General features: G+C 46.9%; 1 protein-coding gene and 1 non-coding gene across 12 annotated transcripts in view; one reads left to right on the top strand and one right to left on the bottom strand.

Moving 5' to 3' along the window:
• Positions 1 to 21,108, top strand: part of MAP7D2 (MAP7 domain containing 2) — a 91,280-nt gene that overhangs the window by 64,523 nt on the left and 5,649 nt on the right. For 10 of the 11 annotated variants that reach the window (XM_031673293.2, XM_031673292.2, XM_072955809.1 and 7 more), the window contains 7 exons: positions 9,295 to 9,563; positions 10,089 to 10,221; positions 16,794 to 17,019; positions 17,785 to 17,889; positions 19,442 to 19,498; positions 19,912 to 19,990; positions 20,667 to 20,853. In XM_031673293.2, the coding sequence (XP_031529153.1) occupies positions 9,295 to 9,563; positions 10,089 to 10,221; positions 16,794 to 17,019; positions 17,785 to 17,889; positions 19,442 to 19,498; positions 19,912 to 19,990; positions 20,667 to 20,853 (1,056 nt within the window). The remainder of the gene's footprint in view (positions 1 to 9,294; positions 9,564 to 10,088; positions 10,222 to 16,793; positions 17,020 to 17,784; positions 17,890 to 19,441; positions 19,499 to 19,911; positions 19,991 to 20,666; positions 20,854 to 21,108) is intronic. The other variant, XM_072955800.1, reaches the window with a different exon arrangement.
• On the bottom strand, positions 16,369 to 16,441 carry TRNAA-AGC (transfer RNA alanine (anticodon AGC)). Its single transcript has one exon. It is a non-coding gene; the product is annotated as a tRNA-Ala (tRNA).

The following is a 21,108-nucleotide window of genomic DNA, read 5'->3' as shown; positions in this document are numbered from 1 at the left end:
CTGTTGCCATTTGAGGTGAGAATTCAGTTTTTGGAAGCAAGCTTGCAATGGGCTCTGTACTATTTCTTTGAAGTTGAAAATCTTGAAGGTTGTGTTTCAGGGACTATTTTCTGTTTTAAAGGCCATATCATCTGAGTTTTATAGAAGCTCTCTCAGACCAAAGAATCTTGAACAAAATTGCAGACTTTTTTTCAAATTACAGGCTTTTAAAAATGCAGTTTAGTTTAGAGAAGTTTTAAAAGATTTCCATTGTATCCAGAACAGTCATGGGCACCTGGTAGATGCTTCATAAATGTTCGTGGAATGAATGAATGCAGACCACTGTGCCAGATGCCTTAGAGAATCTCCACGAGAGAACAGGCTCCACTTGAATGGGCCCCCAGCGAGGTGTGAGGGGCATGTGGCCACAGAATAGGAAAGTTCCAGGCCTGGCCCAGAGAGAGAGCTGCCCAGCTTGAACTGCTCATCCCTCAGGACTCAGCTCAGCTGTTATCCTCTCCAGAACCAGCCAAAGCCAGATTCATCCCTTTTGCTGTGCTCATAGCGCGTATGTATGTCATTTGTTCATTCAGCAACTACCTGTAGAGCACCTACCCTGTCTGTCCACTGCTCTTCTCAGCCCTCATGGAGCTTATGCTGAACAGCAAGTAGAATATGAGGTGCTGGCAAGTTCTATGAAGAAACATGGAACCGGGCCAGATTGCGGGGGATGGTGGATGGGGAGTAGCTAGATCAGGTGGTCCGGGAAGGCTTCTCTGAGGAGCTGACATCTGAGCAGAGCGCCCTGCGTGAAGTGAGGGAGCAGGCCGAATTGACCTGTGCCTCATTGCACTTTGTCATCTCCTGCAGGACTGCCGTGGGGATGGGGACGGACTCAGCTTACTGATGCACAGTCAGCGCTCACTGCAAGTCTGTGGGCCAGAGGGAGGAGGGCAGGAGAACCTGAGTGCCGGAGTGGGGTCGGCTGGCAGGTAGGGCAGTGCTAGGACCAAACCTGCCCAAGGACTCTGGCCCTTTGCCTCCTCTTCCTTTCTGGGCCATTCAGTGGCTTATTCTTCTGCTGATTAGTTTATTAAATGTTCTCTTTTTCTGGGCTGCACAGTTCGTTCAGGAAATTTTTAAAGGATGAGGAATGCTGGCTCCTGTACTGTGCTGCAGGGTATGCCTGCCTCTTCCAGCAAAGAGAAACTAGTGGAATGGCCTTTATTTTTAGAACCCCTTACACGTCATCTCCAGTGCAGGCAGGAAAAAGGGCAAACTCTAAGACAGCCGGACCTCTTGTGTCCAGCTACCAGAACCCTTATCTTTCTACAAGGTGCCCTGGCGATAGAAGTGGCTTGAGCAGCCCTAGATCAGAATTAACCAGGTCGAGAGGTTTAAGGAGAAGCAAATGTTTCTTGATTTTAAAATGTGCAGAAAGAAAGTTTCTCCCTGGGGTGAAAATTAGTGGCTGAACCACACTGAGCATGGGCCAGGCAGGTCTGAGAAATGTGGGACGTCAGGAAGACTGAAAGTAAATTCTGAAAATCCGACCAAAGTACACTGTAGTGAAAAAGAATAGCTGGCAGCTGCCCACAAGCAGTGGGACATGGTGTCGAGCAGGGACCGGAGGTTGTGGAAGAATGTCAGCAGTACGATTCCATTTACACCGAGTTCCCAGATGTGCACAGCCACACAATGTCTTTTTAAGAATATAAATGTGGTAAAATGATTTTTAGAAAAAGTAATAAAATGGCAAACAGGAAATGCAGAATGATGGCGGCCTCCTAGTGGGAAGGGGAGAGGTCAGTGGTGGGTTCACAGGAGATCCCAGCATAATATGTCTTTCTTTTGAACTGGTTGATGCGTGTGTGGACATTTGTTATATCATTCTTCATACCTTTTGTATTTTATAAATATTCCTTTGTATACTGAATATTGAAGAAAGACTAAAAACACTTGGTTTTTAAAATAGTGCCACACAAAATAAACCCCAACCACAGTGGCATTTTTGACCTTCCCCCTGTGTATACCAAGAGTGTGATCTTTAAAGCACACTGGAAGTGATGTGGCTTTCAACGGGGGGCCTAGTTAGTCCCTTTGAACTCCCATCCGGAAACCCAGACGGCCACATGATGAATAGCTCTGACAGCGCGCTGTTCTCCTCCCGACCTCAGATAAATTAAGCCACTGTTGGGTGCCTGTGCATGTTAATGGCATTGCTCTTTTAAGTGTTCAAGTTTATTTTCATTGTTGGTTGGCATTGTTGGGTACTTGTATGAGTTCTAGAACACTAGCTTCAGCAACCATCTCAAAGATATGGCTGCAGCATAACTTTCTTCTTACAACCTAGAGAAAGGAAGTCGAATGTGGCCAAGTGGATTTACCCAGCCTGTCTCGGCCTCTGGGTGTTGCTGCTGCCTGTACTCCTAGTTCTTTGGTGTGAAATGTTTTCTAATGGTTTCAGGTTCTTGGGAATATATTCTAGGTTAGTTTGGTCATTATAATGGGGAGTATTCCAGTTACCTCTTGCTGCTGTAATAGACTCCCTAAAATTTAGTGGCACAAAACACTTTGTAATTAATTCTCACAGCTCTGCGACGTGGGCTTACTGGGAGGGTCTCCCTTGGGGTCTTTTGTGTGTTTGTTCTATGGATTCACTTGGGCTCGCTGGGCAGTTCTCACCTGGGGTCTTCCATTCAATTACAGTTCAGTGTCAACTGGGGCTACAGTTACAACCTAAGGCTTTCCTAAGCTCGGGGTCTAAGATGGCCTATTCGCCAGGTTGGTAGTTGATGCTTGCTGTTGCCTGGAGCTCCACTGGGGCTGTCAACCAGAATACAACCCGCGAGTAGCCCCTCAGAATGATTTAGGTGTCTCACAGTATGGCAGCTGCGTTCCAAGAGGGAGTGTCCCCATGAGTGAGTGTTCCCTGAGAATGGAAGCAGAAGCTGCCAGGCCAGTTAAGGACTATGCCCCAAATTGGCAGAGCATTCCTTCTCTGCTGTATTTTGTTGGTCAAGTCAGTGAGGCCAACCCAGATTCAATGGGGTGGGAAAATAAACTCAAAAGATCGTGTGGGGTGGGAAGAGATATTATTGTGACCATGTTTGGAAAATATAATCTGCCAAAGATAATCATGTTCAGAGATAGTTCATGCCTGAGATCAATTTTGTGTCAGGAATCTAGGTTAACTTCACTTTATATCATACATTAGAAATAAAACAGATAATCTACGTGAGGGAAAAAATTAAGACTGAGTTCTCTGAATGGCCCCAAATGAACACCTCCCACTCAGAATCAGAGGTTCATGGAAGGCTCCTGGAGCCAGCCTGTTCCTTTGGTGGTTGAGGGTGTTTATTTATAATCACGGAGCACCATTCCCGTAGGCTTCTCTGGTAGATGTGTGGCCTCGTTATCCTTGCCCACAGATCAGCATCTCCAGTGGCTCAGGGCTCCCTGCAATGACAGTTTACCTATCGTTTCTGTTACCACCAGGTAGGCGTTTACACTCTTACCTGGAAATTTTCTTGAGAAGGATGATTGAAAATGTTAAGTTGTACCCCCTCCTCACAGCCGTTCTTACATACTCACCTAGTCTTGGTCCTATATTTGTCTGTCTTACTGTGGTATAATTTGAGTTTAGACCAATTTTTAAAAGCCTTTTTGTTTTGAAATCATTTCAGCCCTACAGAAGAATTGCAAGACTAGAACAAAGAACCCCTGCAACCTTCATCCTGTTAGCATTTAGCCGCACTTGCATCATCATTCCCAGCCCTGCTCTCGCCCGTCCAGTCGCCTTAGACACACATGCAGACACAGATTTCCTCAGAACCATTTGAGAGTGAGTTGCGGACATTATGACCCGTTAGCCCTCAGAATGAAGACATTCTTTTGTATAAGCACAGTACAATTGTAAAAATCAGAAAATGTAACTTTGCCATGATATTGTTACTTAATTTTCAGACTGTATGCAGCTTTGCCTGTTCTCCCAGTGAGATCCTCTGTAGCATTGTCCCCCTGGTCCAGGAGCCAGTCCAGGGTCCCACGTTGCTTTTAGCTGTCTGGCCTCCTTAGTCTCCTTTTCAGCCTTTCTTCATGGCCTTGACATTTTTAAAAAGCACAGGCCAGTTTCTTTTGAGGACTGTCTTTCAGTTTGAGTCAGTCGGCTGTTTCCTCGTGATTAGACTCGGGTTGTAGGTTTGGGGCAGGAGTCCCTGGAAGAGATGTTGTTTCCTTCTCAGTGCCCTGTATCCTTATCCTGAGGCCATGGTGTCAGATTGTTTCCATACTGATGATGGTAGCTTGGATCACCACTTTAAGGTCATGGCCACAGGTTTCTCTGGTGTAAAATTGCTTTTTCTCTCTGGGAAGTAGTAAAATGTGACCATTAACAAATAGACTTCTCAGAATGCTGGCAAACTGTGCTGACGAGGCCACAGATGGGCTATGTTCATCATGCCTGGAGTCCAGTGCCTGGAGTTCATCATGCCTTGGAGAAAATAGAACTAGATTCCAAGATGTGGAGGGAAAAAGCCTTTTGGGGTTCTGCTTTGCAGTAAACTCATGTTCACAAGTGTGACAGCCCTCTGCCAAGAGTTATTTTTGCTGCTCTCCTTACAGAGATGTTTGTTCACCTTTCCTACCAGTCATGGAACCTCAAAAGGTTATATAATCCTGCCTTGTACATGAGGAAGGCCTGTCTCTACCACCCCAACAAAACTTGTGAATTCCCTTTGTTAGATTTCTAGTTATTGGAGGTATTGAACTTTTAAAATTAAAGTGGAAAAGCTATAAAAAAGGAAAATGAAGACTCAAATGACTTGAGTGCCAGCCCTGACTCTCGTCTGTCTGCACCTCTTGGGAAAGGCCATTTAAGCACTTAGGACTTCGGTTTTCTTATCTAAAACATAGTTAATAGTATTTCCCACCTGCTTCACTGGGTTATTGTGGCGATCAGATAGACCCGTATTAAATAGATGAGAAGGTACTAAAAAGTAAATCTCTGTGAAAGCACAGTGAGTTCCCATGAGTAATTTGTGTTTAATTTCTTTCATCAGCCAGGGTATGCATTTCTGGGTAACTGGGGGAAAAACAGCTTTGCCAGACTTTGCTTGGCCTGTAGTAAGCAGTACGAGCAGAGCTGGCCAGGGAACCTCAGGGCCTGCCAGACCAGCATCACCTGGTTCAAGATGTCCGTGCTCAGCAGCTCCTGTGGGCACCTGGCAGCATGTTAAATCCATGTGGGGAAGTAGCAAGGCAGGATGAGCAGGAAACTACAGATTTGGGGATAAAATAGGGAACTTCTAAGATTGTATTTTGGTCACTCACTGTTAAAAACTCCATGACTTACCTTTACTTCTTTAACTTGAAAGTCATGTTTGTATGTGCCTATGAGTGTGTGTGTGTGTGTGTGTGTGTGTGTGTGTGTGTATTCCAATTTATTTCGTTTATTGGGCAAGGACTAAGGTAGGGGAGTGTACACAGACTCCTCAATATGTCGAGTTTTATCCCAAATAATCCACCCTTATTTCTCAGGTAGAACTCATTTTTAGATGTGTGCTCGTGAACAATTGGCCCAGTTTTATTTAGAACAGAACCTTACAGTCTGTGGTGTGAACAGAATCTGTGTGTGAGTCTTCTGTTAAAGCAAGTTGAAGCAAGGCTGCTCAGGGCCGCACAGACCTCAGGCAGTCAGAACCTCCCATGCCTGGGCCAGGCCAGGCCAGGCCAGCCTCTTCTGTGATCCTGCCCTGCGTTTCCATCTTAGGGCTGCAGGCACACCGCCTGAGGGTGTAACTTCATCAGGCTCCACTCCCTTCTGAGAGCGAGCCATTTAAACCAGACCCCAGGGTCGACTTGGGATCCAGATGCTAGCTTTCCGCAGCTAAGGCAGGACTCTAGACTAAGTTGGGCCTGCGGCCAGTTCAGGCTTCTTACTCACTGCCCCTAGTCCAGCCCGGGGAAGTGATGTCTTCAGAAGAGCTCTTCATGCATCTGGGCACAGCCCGGAGCGGAGCCCCCCTCGCCCTCTCTGGTGCCACTGAGGGAAGCTCAGATGTGGGTTCACTGCAGGCACTCCCAAGAGAACTTGAATGGACTGGGCAGTGTGCACCCAGCACCTTTGCTCAGTGTCACCAAGCAGAGAAGTCATGCCTCACTCCTTGGAGAGGAAGATGAAGGTGAGGAAGAAGAGCAGACAGCTTTTTGCCAGTCCTTTCAGTATCAGAAATACCTATTTAATGAGTCAAAGTAAGAATGCTTATGGGAGAAGATGCTTCTGTCTGCATCATCTACCATAAAATGGCAGTCTTCCCTACTGCCTCTCTCCGAATCCCACCTCCAGGGATCATTCTTTGCCCACCTCTGCACTGTGGTTGGACGAAAGCTGCACATAGCATGCACACGACATTCCAGGGAGTAGGTGACGTGTTTGCTCTTCACAGTGCATCACACTCGGTCCCTCAAGACACACTCCTGGTGGTTATAGCAACATAATGGCCCTGGACGACAGTGTGAAAGGACGGCGTTGCCAGGCTAAAGATCTCCTGCCATACCGTTGTACAGGCTGTTTGAATCTAAAGGCAAGTTTTTGCAGCTAATTGGAAAACTGTGCTTAATAGAGCACTGTCATCATGAGATAGTGGGCTTGTGGTTCCCCCATTATAGTTCTTCCTCCTGGGTTTGGTTTATTCTTGTCTGTGAGAATAATTCAGATTTTTATTTTATCAACACTGATATCTAATAGCTACCGAGTGCTTACTCAGTGCCAGTTCTAAAATGATTATCTGAAGGTCATGGTGACCCCAATTCCAGTTTAGCCACCATTGTGACACAGGGAGTAAGGCAGAGTTGTAAGAGGTGGAGTCAGGGGGACCTGGTCTCAAACCGCACTTTGTGGCTTACTTAAACCTCCCTAAGCCTGGCTTCCTCATCTGTAAAGTGACCCTGGTGATAGTACCCATGTCATACTGGTTCTTGACAAACAAAAGACACACGTCTGCACACATACATACCCAAATAAGTGTATCTCTACACTTAGCAGCATGGTGGCTGGTATGCAGACAGCACTCAGGAAACATGGACGCAGTTTTGGAGGGCGCTGGAGGAACTCTGGGCTGCACATCACTCGGGGAGGGGGACCAGGTGCAACTCTGTCAGGAAATAGAAGGCTGTCACAGTCACCTCTCAAGCTAAGGCTCTCAGGAAGCTCACAGACATGCCTCAGAGGGTGTGGGGATTCGGACAGTGCCCCTCCCACGAGAACAGCTCCCCTTTTATCTGCTTTATACAGATAGAAGTTGTGAGGGGCTGCTGTGTGTACATCTCACCTCAGTGGTTCTCAGTTGGGGGTGATCTTGCCCCTGAGGGAACATTTGACAGTGTCTGGAGACATTTTTGATTGTTGCAACCTGGGGTGGGGGGGTAGAGGTGGCTGCTGGCATCTAGTAAGGCTAGGGATGCTGCTAAACAGTGCACAGACCAACCTGACAACAAAGAATGATCCAGCCCCAAATGTCAGTGATGGCAGGATTGAGAAGCCCTGGAACATAAGCACACACACATGGAGGGTGCCCAAGAAGCGCCTGGCTGTTGGGAGGTCCCTTAGGCATGAATGGTGGGTCCTGAGTCAGCTGAGCCCAAGGGCAGAGGGAGAACAGTCCACAAAGGGGAGACGCTGTCCACGTGGACGAGGTGTCACAGGGGGTCTGTGTGGCTCCAGGCCTCAGGATGACGGCACAAGGGAAGTGGAATCTGGACTGATTCCATATCATTAAGTGGTTGATGCTGAAACAGATGAATTTTAAAAATTCAAATCATGTTCAAGTCATATTCCTTGGGTCGAGTGATTGCATCACTGTGTGGCCCTCTGCCTGGCGTGGACGGAGAAAAGGTGTTCTGGTACCAGGAACTGGCCTTTTAGCATGAGATAGCATCATTGGAAAACTGGCCTGTATCTTACCCAGTCCATGTAACACTTGAGGATTATTTTCCAGCTGAGACCAAGTTTAATACTGATCTGATCATATTTTTTCCCTTACCACCAGGATCTGATTAGGTAATTCTTTAAGTCTCTGGTGAGAAATTGGCCTTTAATATTATGTTAAGTTGCCAGTTTTATTGCTGTTTTTACTGATCAAAAACAGTTGAATACTAGCAATTTCATATGGTTCAACCTGCTACAGGATTGAGAGTGACAGTTTGTAATTTACAAGCAGATTACTTTATGTTCTTCGTAAAGGAACTCTGTACAAATGCTGCAGCCCTGTGAGAACTTCTGGGTACACTCAGCAGCCGAAGCCAGGCTGCTACCTAGGTCATCAACAGCCAGCGTGCCCCAGGAGCCAGGCCTAGGTCAGCACACCTACAACGATTCTTCTTCCAGCGGACATGGGGCAAGGTCCTGCATTTTAACACAGCAGTGTTTCCTGGGTATAAATGGGCTTGCCCTCACCTATGCATCTTCCCAGTAGCAGGAGAGATTCTTTTAAACCTTAAGAACCTCCAAAAAGACACCTCCTCTCCCCATCTCTTGGCTGACTTTGTTCCTCAGAACTTAAAAAGGAACCAGATACCAGTTACACCTCAGTAAAGGTGAATTTTAAAAAGGTGGAGGGGTGGGACTAGAAACATTGAAGACATCACACTGAGCGAAATAAGGCGCACACAAAAGGACAAATACTGTATGATTCCACTTCTGTGAGGTGCCTGGAATAGTCGAATTCCTGGAGACAGAAAGCAGAAGGGTGGTTACCAGGGGCTGGAGAGAGGTGGGAATAGGGAGCTAAGTGTTGACTGAGTACAGAACTCCAGAGTAAGTGGTCCGAGACGGCCCACACTCTATGTATCTACCTTCACTTTAACCATCCCTCTCATGTAACTCTCTCTAAGTAAATCTGCTTTTACTCAAAAAAAAGTTAACATGATGTGTATTATACCATAATAGAAAAAAACAGGAGCAGGTTCGTTCATTGCCAGATGGGGAGACCAGCTCCAGCCCTGGTGTTCATCTGAAAAGAGGGAGTGGGAAAGTGCCTAACACTCCATTCTTATGTTGTCATCAAACTTAAGTGAAGTTAGGACATGGCATCACCAACTGGGCCTCTTAAATAGTGTCCCTTCCCCAGGGATATCTTACAAGTAGCATATGCTCCTGTTAGGGTGACAGTGCTTCAGGGGATTTTGAACGTAGGCTCAGTCTTCCATTTGTTCCTCTTGAAGGATGAAATTGTTCAGCTTTTTGGAGCCAAGAGTCAGGAACAGAGGGTGCTGTGGTCAGGCCCAGTAAGCATCTTCTGGCTTTTGCTTTTCCAGGGCAACTTCAAAACCCTATCCACAGTCTCCAAAGAACGTGAAGCCGCCATACCCGGGGTCTCCCGTGAAGTACCGCGTTCCCGCCTTTTCTAGCCAGGAAACACCCAAGAAGAAAGCAGAGAAAGAGAAGAGCAACAAGGAAAGGGAAGGCGCGCTGGCTCAGCAGGCGGCCGGCCCACCGGGAGAGGAGGCCCCGGAGAAGCACGTGGCGGACAGGCAGGCCACCGAGAAGCACGCGGCCGCAGGAGGGAAGGCCGAGGGCGGTGGAGGTAGGCCCTGCTCGCCCGGCCGCTTCTCCCTCCGACCCCGTCCGCGTGGGAGTCTCATGTTTGGCGGAGACAGAGGGCTTTTCCCTGAGGCAGCTTCATGCCCTCATGCTGCTTTCCGGGCTGGCGAGTTGCCCCCAGTCCTTCCCCGAATTCTCCTGAGGTTCCCCTGGCAGAGGGGGCTGAGGGGCTGGCAGCGCTCATGGCTGTGCAAGTCCACGTGGGTGCTGACAGGGTCTTCCTTTAAGCCTGTAAGCTTCCATGGCAGATGCAGTGAGTCCACCCACATAGGTGCGGCGGCTGCTGTGGGACTTGCCAGTGACCCTGTCTCTCCTCCTTGCTTTTCTGCCGTGCGATGCGTCCCGCGTCACAGCCAGCCCATTGCACCTTCTCTGCTTGGTGGCTGACTGTGCTGGTTCTGGCCGACTTTCCCATCACCCACGGGGTTGGATTTTTCCAACCCAAGGGGCAGCTGCCTTGTGAGTACAATCACTCTTTCATTTCCCTTGATCTTTTCCTCTGATGCAGCCTCATGGAAGCCCACAGCAGGCACCACTGATGCAGGAGAGGCTGCAAAGATCCTGGCCGAAAAGAGACGACAGGCCCGGCTGCAGAAGGAACAGGAGGAGCAGGAACGGCTGGAGAAGGAAGAACGGGACAGGTACGGGGGTGCTCGGATCTCTTCAGATCGCCTGGAAACCCCTAGCTCCTGGGTCTAAATGTTACCGACAGCCCCCGTTCTCCTGGACTCTAGGACCAGCCAGATCTCGTAGAACTATCAAAGGAGTTGGCATTTTGTTTATGGAATGAGGTTCTTCCTGAAAAGATAGGAGGTTCCGGATGTAGAGGTCTTGTTTCTGCTTCCTGAGTCATGTTTTCCTCTAAACTATCCTAACTCGCACCCCCAGGTAAGAGAGAGGAAGGTTGAGTAGAGGCCCCAAGATGGGGCAGAAGCCGACCTCGTAGTCCATGGGACATGAGGTACAGGGACTCCCATCCTGGAGCAGGATAGACATCACAGTGGTCCCTAAACTTTGGAGAGTGTTAGAATCACTCAGACGAGGCAGTGAAAATACACAGGCCCAGGCCCTGTCCAGCTTCAATAGGTCAGCAGAAGTGGGGAGGGTGTAGGTCAAGTGGCAGAATGCATGCTTAGCATCCTTGAGGACCTGGGCTCAATCCCCAGTACCTCCTGTAAAAATAATTAAACCTAATTACCTCCCCCCATCAAGATAAAACAAAATAAAATGATACACTAGGAAATAAATAAATAATAAAATACATATTAAAAAAAAATAGGTCAGCAGAGTCTGAGCCACTGTGGTGACTACTGGAGCGCTTGGTCAGAACAAACAGTTCTGCCTTCTCTGGTCTTGGTGTTTGGTGAGGAGTGCGTGTTGAAGGACAAAGTAGACTTTATCATTAAAGCGATGAAGGAGGAGGATCACAGAGTGCAGCCCAGCGCTACTGAGAGGATTAACGTGGCAGAGTAAGCCACGCTGTGGTTTCCAGTGATAAATGATAGAATGTTCTTTATCCTTCAGTGACCCTGGCAAGTCTTTTGTGATCTCTTATTACACATTTGCTGATGTATTTTGTAATGTATTTTTTTAAGGGGTTGGGGGGGTGAGTAGATCTGGCTGGTCCCTTCTTCAAATTCTGGACTGTTCTGAGAATTTTCCCACCTCCAACCTTTTGGTCACCGGCAGCAGATCTTTTTGCTGAGTTTTGTGCTTGGCCTGGTTTGGGTGGCCCCGGGATGTGTGAAGGGAGGTCCCAGGAGAAGAAGGTAAATTTCACACAGGCCCTCAAATGACAGGCCTTGGGAATCGCGGGCCTGGAGCAGGTGAGTAACAGGGCTGTAGCCTGGGCTCGGGAAGGTCAAGTTCCCTACCTTCCAGCAAGCACTTCTCACAGCGCAGCTCCTGCAAGTATGGACTGTACCCCTGTCTCTCCAGGCACCCAGGTCAGAAGTGTCAGAGCCGGCTCTCCACTCTCCCCTCTCCTTCCTCCTCAGCATCCTGTCACTTGGCAGGTCTGCCTAGGCCTCCTCTGGCATTTCTCTTCTCCGCCTGCCCCTCCTGGCTCTCCTCCCCTCCTGAGCTTCAGCCCCTGTGGTCTCTCATCTGGACTGTGTCTGGCGTCCCAGCTGAGCTCCTTGCTCCAGGTCTCTCGGAGCTTGTACACTGTCCACATGGTGTCCCCAGTGCCTGTCCTGCTCCTGTCCTTTAACAGGCCAGTGACTCCCCTGCCCACAGGAGCCATCCAAACTCATCACCAGGCCTGCAAGGCCTGCCATGACCTGGCCGCCACCCTTGCCTCCACCTCCAGCTCCTGGCTCTACACCTCCACGTCTACTTTGACTCTGTCCCCCCGTGGACTCATACTCCTCACCAGACACATTTTCCATTCTCTAGACTTGGGTCAAGCCTTGCTCCCTCTCTGCGGCCTTTTTGGACCTCCACCTAGGATGGACCAGATCCCTCCCCCCTTCGCCCCTCCAGAGCCCAGCTGCTCAGCTGATCACATAGCCTCCTCATTTGTCCACAGGCCTGCTTCCCCCAGTAAGCACCTTGAAAGGCTGGGCTACGGTCTTCAGGTCGCTGGTGCTGGCACTCAGTAAATGTACGAGGTGGGTGGAGAAGGAGGGAGAGGCCCAGCTGAGAAGTCGGTGCGATCGTGGGTGGGTGAGGAGAGACCAGGGCTAACACTGGATGCTGGAGGCGGGCCTGGAGGAGCGAGAGCGAGTTCAAGGCAGGTGGTCCGGCTGCAGTCTGCGGACTTCCACAACACAGCAGAAATGGGCTGATTCAAAGCTGATGTTCAGGTTTGATTCTAAGGACTTAGGAGAATGGTACACCCAGTAACACAAAAAGGAAGGTCAGAAGGACTTGGTTTTAAGAGGATTAAAAACAATCCATTTGATTTTAGGTAAACTAAGTTTAAGGTGCTTGCAGTATATCCAGGTGATTAGAAATGGAATCAAAGCCTAGGTAAAAATGAGCGCAGTACCCTTGCCCCAAAACCAGTTTTCCTCTCTCTTGCCAGAATATGAAGCTTTGCTAGCACCACGTGGGAAGTGAGAAAGGAGAGTGCCAGACAACCAGGGACTGGAACACAGCGGATACCTCTTGGAATAAGATCATCCTCACGTCTGTTTTGTGCTTAGTGTCAGTAGTTGAAGCCACAGAGATGTAGTTACCAGATGAGAGAATACAGAGAAAAATAAAGATACTTGAGCCAAACCATGGAAAGCCAATCATTGTCACAAACTGTTGAGAGAAGCGCCATCTGAGTCAGGGATGAGGCTGCTCAGAGCAGAAAGGCTGACAGGGCGTCCAGACAGCTGGGCCCAGGAAGAAGAGCCAAAGCTGGTCCAGTCCCCACTAGCAGTGACACCGGGGCTCTCTTGGAAGCATGCAGAACAGAGCGCAGCCCCTGGGCTTGTGGATGGCCCACGATGTAATACAGGATTCCTGGAGTCAGGGCAAGAAACCCTAGTCCCTGGGTCCACCCTGGGAAGGCATTGGCAGAAACTGGAAGCAAAGAGATCTTACTGGGATTCCAAACTGAGTCACACTGAGAAGCTAAAATACCTGCTAAGGGCCCAAGTAGAAAGGCATTCAAGTCAGGCAGCCCCTGCAAGCAAGGTGGTCATACAGCCGGCCCGCAGCCCGGTATCCGTGCAAGAGTTAGCCCCAGCCTGGCGCTCAGACCTGGCATCTGGTTGGTTGAGCCTACCAGCGGTAGGCTGTTGGGTGAGAGCTAGGGCAGGCAGGGCCCTTCCAGTGTGGGCTGGTGGGGATGCGGCGGCGGGACAGGAAGGGAGAACCAGGGCCGCAGCTGGCCACACAGAGGCCCTCACAGGCCAGATGTTTAATGCTGTCTGTACCTGCGAGACATGTTGAGGCTGAGGAGAAACTGTTGGTTTGGGGGTTTAGGATCTGAACAGAGATTTTGGGGAGAAATTATGGAGAAGGGTGGAGACAGAAGCCAGCTTGACAGAGACAAGAGGGCGGAGGTCCCGGACATCAGTGGAAGGCAGGGGAGAGGGGACCGAGGAAAGTTGCTCTGGAGGTCTGAGTGTTTCCGCCGGCCAGGGGAGGGTACAGGTAGAAGGGAAGAGAGGGGGATAGTGGAAGGAAGGTAGGTGCGGGAGGGTGTGGAATGAACAGCACAGGTGGTGGCATTTACAGTCCTATGCATCTAAGCAGAGGGAGAAAGGGGAAATTTTCTGAGCAGTAATGCCACAGAGGAGAGTTTAGGAAGCCCAGATCAGGTGGCCCCAGTCTTCTCTGCAAAGTGATTCATAGAGGATGTCGAAGACAGGAAAGATAGAGGTTTGGACTGTTTCCATGGAGATCTGGAGGATGAGGATGAAAAGCTAGCAGGAGGCTGAGGACCAGGGAAAGGTGACCAGTCAGCCTCATCTGGGCCTTACTCTAACCACTGCTGACAATCCGGGAGGGACTTGAGTGGTCCTGGGGCCACCCAAACCTGGACTTGGGCAGCAGAGTGGCCTCCATGCCATCCCACAAATGCTCCGGAGGGCTGGGAGGCCTGGGGGTACTGAGAGAAGGGGGAGCAGATGCAGTGACTGCCCAGCAGTGCCCAGCGCAGGTCAGCAGAAAAGGTAGTGAGGGCAGATGAAAGAAGGGGAAGGTTAGGGTGTTGTGAAGGTTAAGCTTTTTTAAATAAAAACTTTTAAGCACATACGGTAGAGAGAATAGTGAAACTCACATACTCATCCAGAGACTGAGTGAGTCAGGACTGAATGTGTGTCAGAGACATGATGCAAATGTGAGAAGGCGGGATGAGAAGGGGCGAGGCACTGGAGGCTGAGAGATGGGGGTCGTTCTATAAAAGACCCTCCCTGGTGGCAGGGATAAGGGATACATCTGCTGAATGATGACCACAGTGCACAGTTTTCTCGTATTTTCTACTGGTATGGGGGGTCTAGGGTGAGTGACAAGAGCAAGGACCGGAGAGGGTGCCAGAAGTGCACGTGGGGCTGGTGAACTCTGGAGGGAACTGGGTGATGATGGCAGGGGCCGTGGGGTGGGGCTGCCCGCAGCAGAGGCCGGTGGGGAAATGACCAAATCCGTGCTCTCTGGGTCAGTAAGCAGGGAGAGAGAGAGTGGTGGTTTTTGGAGAGGATTTTGAGAGACTTTGTTTCACATAGGGGAAGCCAGTTTCTACCGACTTTAGGGGAAGCAGAGTGTGATTGATGGAAAGAATTTTGTCTGTAAGCAGGGTCTAATAGGCTGGTGGGGGAAGTTATGTTGTGGGTGATGAGGAAGATTATGGAGACCTAGGGTTCAAGAGGATGTGTTACTTACTGCATGTGTGTGCACTGGGCACCTCTGAAGTCCTCACAGAAAAATGGAAGAAACAGTGGCTTTTCAGATCCTGAGAATGAAGCCAAAGATGATGTAGCCTGTGTGTGAATTCACACAGTGTATCCATTGTGTATTAACTTCTCTGAGACAGTCACAACGGCTCCTTAAAAGAGGGTTAAGAACTGAAACAGTGCTCTGATTAACCTTGGGATAAATCTTGTTATTGACACATTTTTTATAATTCTGCGTGGGGCGTCCGTAGTCTTTCACTGAGGAACCTAAGAACTGGTGAGTTTCTGATTAGGCTCCATCATGTTCTTCTGCAGAGTTCTCCAGAATGTTTGTTAATAATTTCAGTTGTTCCAGCTTTTAGGCACTGCAGACTCTGCAAACATAAAATACATTGTCACGTACCGTTACAGTCTTAGGTCAATGTCTTTTACTATGTATTTCTTTACCTTTTAAAAGAGTTCTTTGGTGACACATGGGCTAATTGCCTGCGCATTTCCTGAAGCAAACCACTAGGACGGAAGGATGTTCTTTTTAAGTCTTCATCTTTTTATAACAATATATCAGCACCGCAGTAAGTCAGTGATACATGCTTCCAATAAAGGTAATTTCTAAAAAACATAACAGATTTATAGATACATTGAAAAGGATGTTGGGAGTTGAAGAGACAATTTATTTTAAGTTGTAAAATAAACTAGCATTCAGGAATCTGTGTAGGAGCAGGCATCGTGCTCAGTGCTTGCGACGTATTACCTCATTTCACTCTCACAGTGATGTCAAGGAGTCAGTATTATAGCTATTCCCAGTTTTTTTAATGGGCATCAGAAATGTTGAGTGACTTTTCAAGGAAGGGTCTCGCAGCAAGTGACAATCAGAATGCAGTCTTGGTCTTGCCTCTATGTCACATTGCCATTCAGTAACGCCCTGCAAGACGAGTAGTTTAGTCACGTGTTTTCATAGATGAGGACAGTGACACATGTGAGCAGGAAGAACGTTAGAAATGTAAATACTAGTGCTTAGACTTTACAGATTTTTCCCTCATGGCTTCAAGTTCTTTATCATTACATCACCAGCCATTCATCTGCAGATGAAAAATGTCTAAATGTCATTTACTTTTCATTTATCAAAGGATAAAAGCTAAAATAGATTTTTTGAAGAATGCCAAAATAAATGGAAAATAAATGCTTCAGTTTCTGTATTAAATGTCAAGTTTCTGTTGAGAATATTTTCCATTTGCTACTTCATTAAGTCACATACTAATTAGAACCACAGTGAACGTTTTGAGCTCTTAGTCACTGCTCTTAAATTGCTGACTGGCACAGGAGTGGCCGTTGAGACATTTCTAGTTTTTTCTAGCTTAAGTTGGTTTCAAATGTTTATTCTACTTAGTTTTTGTTTGTTTTTTGGGGGGAGGAGGTAATTAAGTTTATTTATTTTTATTTATTTACGTATCTTTTTAATGGAGGTACTGGGGATTGAACCCAGGACCTCATGCATGCTAAGCATGTGCTCTACCACTGAGCTATACCTTCCCCTCCCTACCCGATTCTACTTAGTTTTTAAAGAATCGTCATTAAATAAGAATGATAGGGCTGTGGTCAGTTGTAAATTAACTAGGGAACATTTGTGTCCTCATTACAATCTGTTCACCAATCAATACCTTGTTACTCTTGGTGTAACAGAATTTAAAGTCAACCCTGGTTAATATTTGTGGTAACTATATAGACTGGAGTGGCTTCTGGGAAGGATGAGTCATTTTCTTAAGTGGATGCTAATTCAAGTGCTCATGTCTGTGACTGTGTCACGCGTCATGCTCTACTGTCGGCACAGTTGTTGGCCTTTGGGGTATGTTGTCGTCTTCTAACAACAGTTCTGTTCTCAAAAGGCTGGAGAGAGAGGAGTTGAAAAGAAAGGCGGAGGAGGAAAGACTTCGCCTAGAAGAGGAAGCCCGTAAGCAGGAGGAGGAGAAGAAGCTGCGGGAAGAGGAGGAGAAAAGGAAGGCAGAAGAGGAGGCCAAGAGGAAGGCCAAGGAGGAGCTGCTGTTAAAAGAAGAACAAGAAAAGGAAAAACAGGAAAGAGAAAAGCAAGAAAAAGTCATGATTGAAAAGCAGGTACGGTATATGTCTTCATATAGACTTTCCTTCAGGGCCTTTGTTAATCTTACGTAAAAGTAGTTACATATGAATGACTCATAATGTTTATTTGAAGTTCTTTCTTTAACTGGGCTGGTTAATAAATATGTGTTACTTGGGGCACTAAAAGTGAAATTGGTAATGTTTGCTGTGTGTCAGTTTGGGTTCCCCCGAAGGCAGACCCTAGATAACAATTTGGGTGCCAGCAGTTTATTTGGGAGAAGATCCCAGGAAGCTTGTAGGGGAGTGAGAGGAAAGCCAGTGTAAGCACACTGGTGAGTGGGTTACTGTGGGCAACTGGAACTTGCCCTCTTTGGGACCCTCTAAGAGACTGTGGAACATGCCTTAGAATTGTCCCTCTGAAGGGTAGGAAACTGGAGTATTTATCTACCAACTCCTGCCCCTTATGGTTGAAAGTCACTCCTTGGGAAATTAGCTTCCTGAAACTCCTAGCCACATGCATACTTCATGGCCAGAGATTATTCTCAGACACGAAAAGACCTTGACCATGTATGGGAAGTATCGGCAGGTGATTTGCATGTTGGACCGAGGTTATATGAGTGAGACCCAAGCATGTCTGCTGTATCGTAGAGCAGGCTGTGTAAATCCTCACTGAATATTGGAGCAGCACCCACTTTGGGGTAGAAAATGAGATGGAGGAACAGGTGCAAACCTCAAGGAATTAACTACATTGTATTCTTTTGCTTAGTAAAGCCTGTGCCTTGGTTTACCTGTTTTTATTAGAAGGAAGCAGCAGAAGCAAAGGCCCAGGAGGTAGCTAAACAGATGCGTCTAGAAAGAGAACAGATCATGCTGCAGATCGAACAGGAGCGACTGGAGAGGAAGAAGGTAAGGGCTAAGGGATCAGGAGTACTTAGGGCGAGGCAAGGACAGGAGGTGAATCTGGTTGCGTCCTGCAGTTGTTGGGTAGAGTGCTCTTAGACTTGTTAATTAGGTTGAGTTCACTGATCCTACTCTTCAAATCTTCTGTATCTTTATTAGTTTTCTGTCATCTTGTTCTGTCAGTTACTGAGAGAAGAGTATTGAAATCTCCGTCGGTGGTTATGGGTTGGTCCATTTCTCCTTCCAGTTCTATCAATTGTTGTTTATATATTTTGAAGCTCTGCTGTTAGGTGAATTTATATTTCAAATTATTACATTTTCATGTTGAATTGACCATTTTATTATTATGAAATGTCCTTTACCTCTGTACTACTTCCTGTCTTAAAGTCTACATTGTCAGCCTTTCAAAATTAAAAAAAATTTTTTATTAAAGGATAGTCAGTTTACAATGTTGTGTCAGTTTCTGGTGTACAGCATAATGTTTCAGAGTCATACATACACATACATATATGCATTTACATACTCCTTTTCATTATAGGTCACTCTAAGATATTGGATATAGTTTCCTGCGTCATACAGAAGAAACTTGTTGTATATCTATTTTATATACAGTAATTAGTATCTCTTGCAATTAGTAATTGCAAATCTCGAACTCCCAATTTATCCCATCCCCGCTGGTAACCATAAGTTTGTTTTGTATGTCTGTGAGTCTGTTTCTGTTTTGTAACTAAGTTCATTTGTGGGTTTTTTTTTTTTCGGATTCCACATATGAGTGATATTATATGGTATTTTTCTTTCTCTTTCTGTCTTACTTCACTTAGAATGACCATCTCCAAATCCATCCATGTTGCTGCAAATGGCATTATTTTATTCTTTTTCATGGCCAAGTAGCATTCCTCTGTATAAATGTACCACAACTTCTTTACCCAGTCATCTGTCAGTGGACATTTAGGTTGTTTACATGTCTACTTTGTCAGCCTTTTTATGATTAGTGTCTGCAAGATAGATCTTTTTACTTTGAACCTGTGTGTCCTTATGAGTGTGTCTCTTGTAAACAGCATATAGTCAGGATTTGTTACTTTAATCTGGTTTGAAATTTTTTGTCTTTTAATTGAGGTGTTTAGGCTATTTACATTTAATGTGATGATGGGTAAAGTTGGGCTTGAGGAGGCTGATAATAAGGTCCTTTCTTAAGGTGTCCAGTCTGTGGTCTCCCCTGCTTCACCTCAGCCTGGCTTTCTGTAGGGTGGTCCTCTCGAGTGGCAGGTGGTGAGCTGTTGATTTCTAGGTAACCTAAGGAGAGGAAAGAGAAAGATCGGATATAAGTTGAATGTTGAATCTATATACTTACTAGTTTACTTCTCAAGCATTTGACCTTCTTTGTAGGGCAGAGGTGTTCATCTGCAAAACTAATGGAAGACCTTTCTGTACTCATTAGCTTCTGCTGACATTTCTGTTTTATGAGTTTTCTGAGAAATGTGACATTGCATATAGACCTAGCTACTTATAAATGGTTTTAGTCTTGTAGTCCTCTTACCTCGTTCTTTTTGGTTCTCAGAGAATAGATGAAATTATGAAGAGAACAAGGAAGAGTGATGTGTCTCCAGAAGTGAAGGTAGGCCTTCACATGGTGGGATACATTCAGTGAGATCGTACGTTTCAGAGAGGATTAGACGGAAAAAATGGGCTCTTCCTGCTTTGTTTCTGTCTAGATTAAGGAGGCTGTAGGTGCCTGAAAGGAAGGGGTCTAAGAGAGGAGTTCCAGAGATGGGGTGATAACAAAAAATGTCCTCAGAGAAATAGGTGTGGGGGTGCAGAGAGAAACACAGTAATCCACAGATGAAAAAGAGAATGCTGGCGTATTAATAAGGGAAATACAGCTGATTTGTAATAAACTCAGAAGATTCAAAGAATTACCATGGAACAAGCAGTTGGCCCAATGTAGTTCCAAACATTCTCTGATGCTTTTCAGAAGCACTTGTCTGTCTATATAAAGTCAGCCTTCCCTCTATTTGTTTTTGTTTTCAGAGAGAAGACCCAAAAGTAGAGCTTCAGCCTGCTGTGTGTGTGGAAAACAAGACAAAACCACTTGTCCCCAACAAAATCGGTAAGTGTGAGGTGTGATTCTTAGGTTTTTCTTTTCAGCAGGTGAGGGCTTGTAGCGCGTCCAGCAGAGGTCCGGCCCCATGGGTCCTAAGAGCGTTATGACTGAAAGGGTCCTGTGCAGTTTCCCTCCCCTGGTGGGATCTCCGTCTCCAGCACAGGTCCATCAGGTCCATTTGGAAACCACTGGGTTCAATTATGCTCATAATCCCAGTGCAGGAGCCAGGCCATCTGCTGGCCCAGGCTGCTTTCCAGGGAGCTGAACTGCTGGTCAGGTTCTGTGAAGAATTGTCTCTACTGTTCTACGGTGGGTTTGTCTGCCTTCCAGCTCTTTTCTGTCACATGTACTTAAAACTCCTTGTGGCAGCCAGAGGCAGAAAAGGCACATCTGTCTCAGAATCACTCTTCACATTTCCCTTTTGCCTTGAGGCTCAGGAGCCTGGGAATGTGTACAGCATGTGGCCGCACACCTGCTGGGTGGGCCACAAGCCCTACCCAGACACTGATGATGTCGTTTGTCTTCTCTTCCCCTGTGTGAAGGCGACTACTTGGGGTTCTTTTTGCAAAAGATGTTGCATTAGTGGTAAAGCAGAGGATTAACTGCCTCAGTAGATATTTCCCATTATTTCATTGTTTGGAGTATTTTATGGTTGACAGAATGATTTTGTGTTCTCCATCAGAAATCAATGGATTGAACACCTGCCAGGAAGTTAATGGTGTGGAATGTGCTGTCCCAGAAACTTTCCCTCGAGATGTTTTCGCTAATGAACTTAAACCAGTTGGTGGGCTTGTTCATCTGGATGCCCTTGATGGGAAATCAAACAGTCTGGATGATTCAACTGAAGAAGTTCAATCTATGGATGTGAGGTAAGTCCATTGCTTTATGCATTTGAGCCTCGTTTCTTCCCCAGACACCTCCACTACCTCTTGGTTGATTTCTTCATCTTTTACACACCCAGATCTTTTTACACACCTCACGTAGGTGTGCTTGTGTTCAGGAAAGCTGACAGTGGTATAGTATCAGTGCCTCGGGTCAGGTTGCTAGAAGCAGAGCCTGGGACAGGGAGTCCAGGGCACGGGATTCATCAGGAGAGAGCTCTTAGGAGAAAAGGGAGGGAGGGA

This window comes from Vicugna pacos, chromosome X (assembly GCF_048564905.1).
Source record: "Vicugna pacos chromosome X, VicPac4, whole genome shotgun sequence".
Taxonomy (NCBI): domain Eukaryota; kingdom Metazoa; phylum Chordata; class Mammalia; order Artiodactyla; family Camelidae; genus Vicugna; species Vicugna pacos.
The sequence above is the reverse complement of the archived record's forward strand: the minus strand, read 5'-3'. Positions and strand labels throughout refer to the sequence as shown.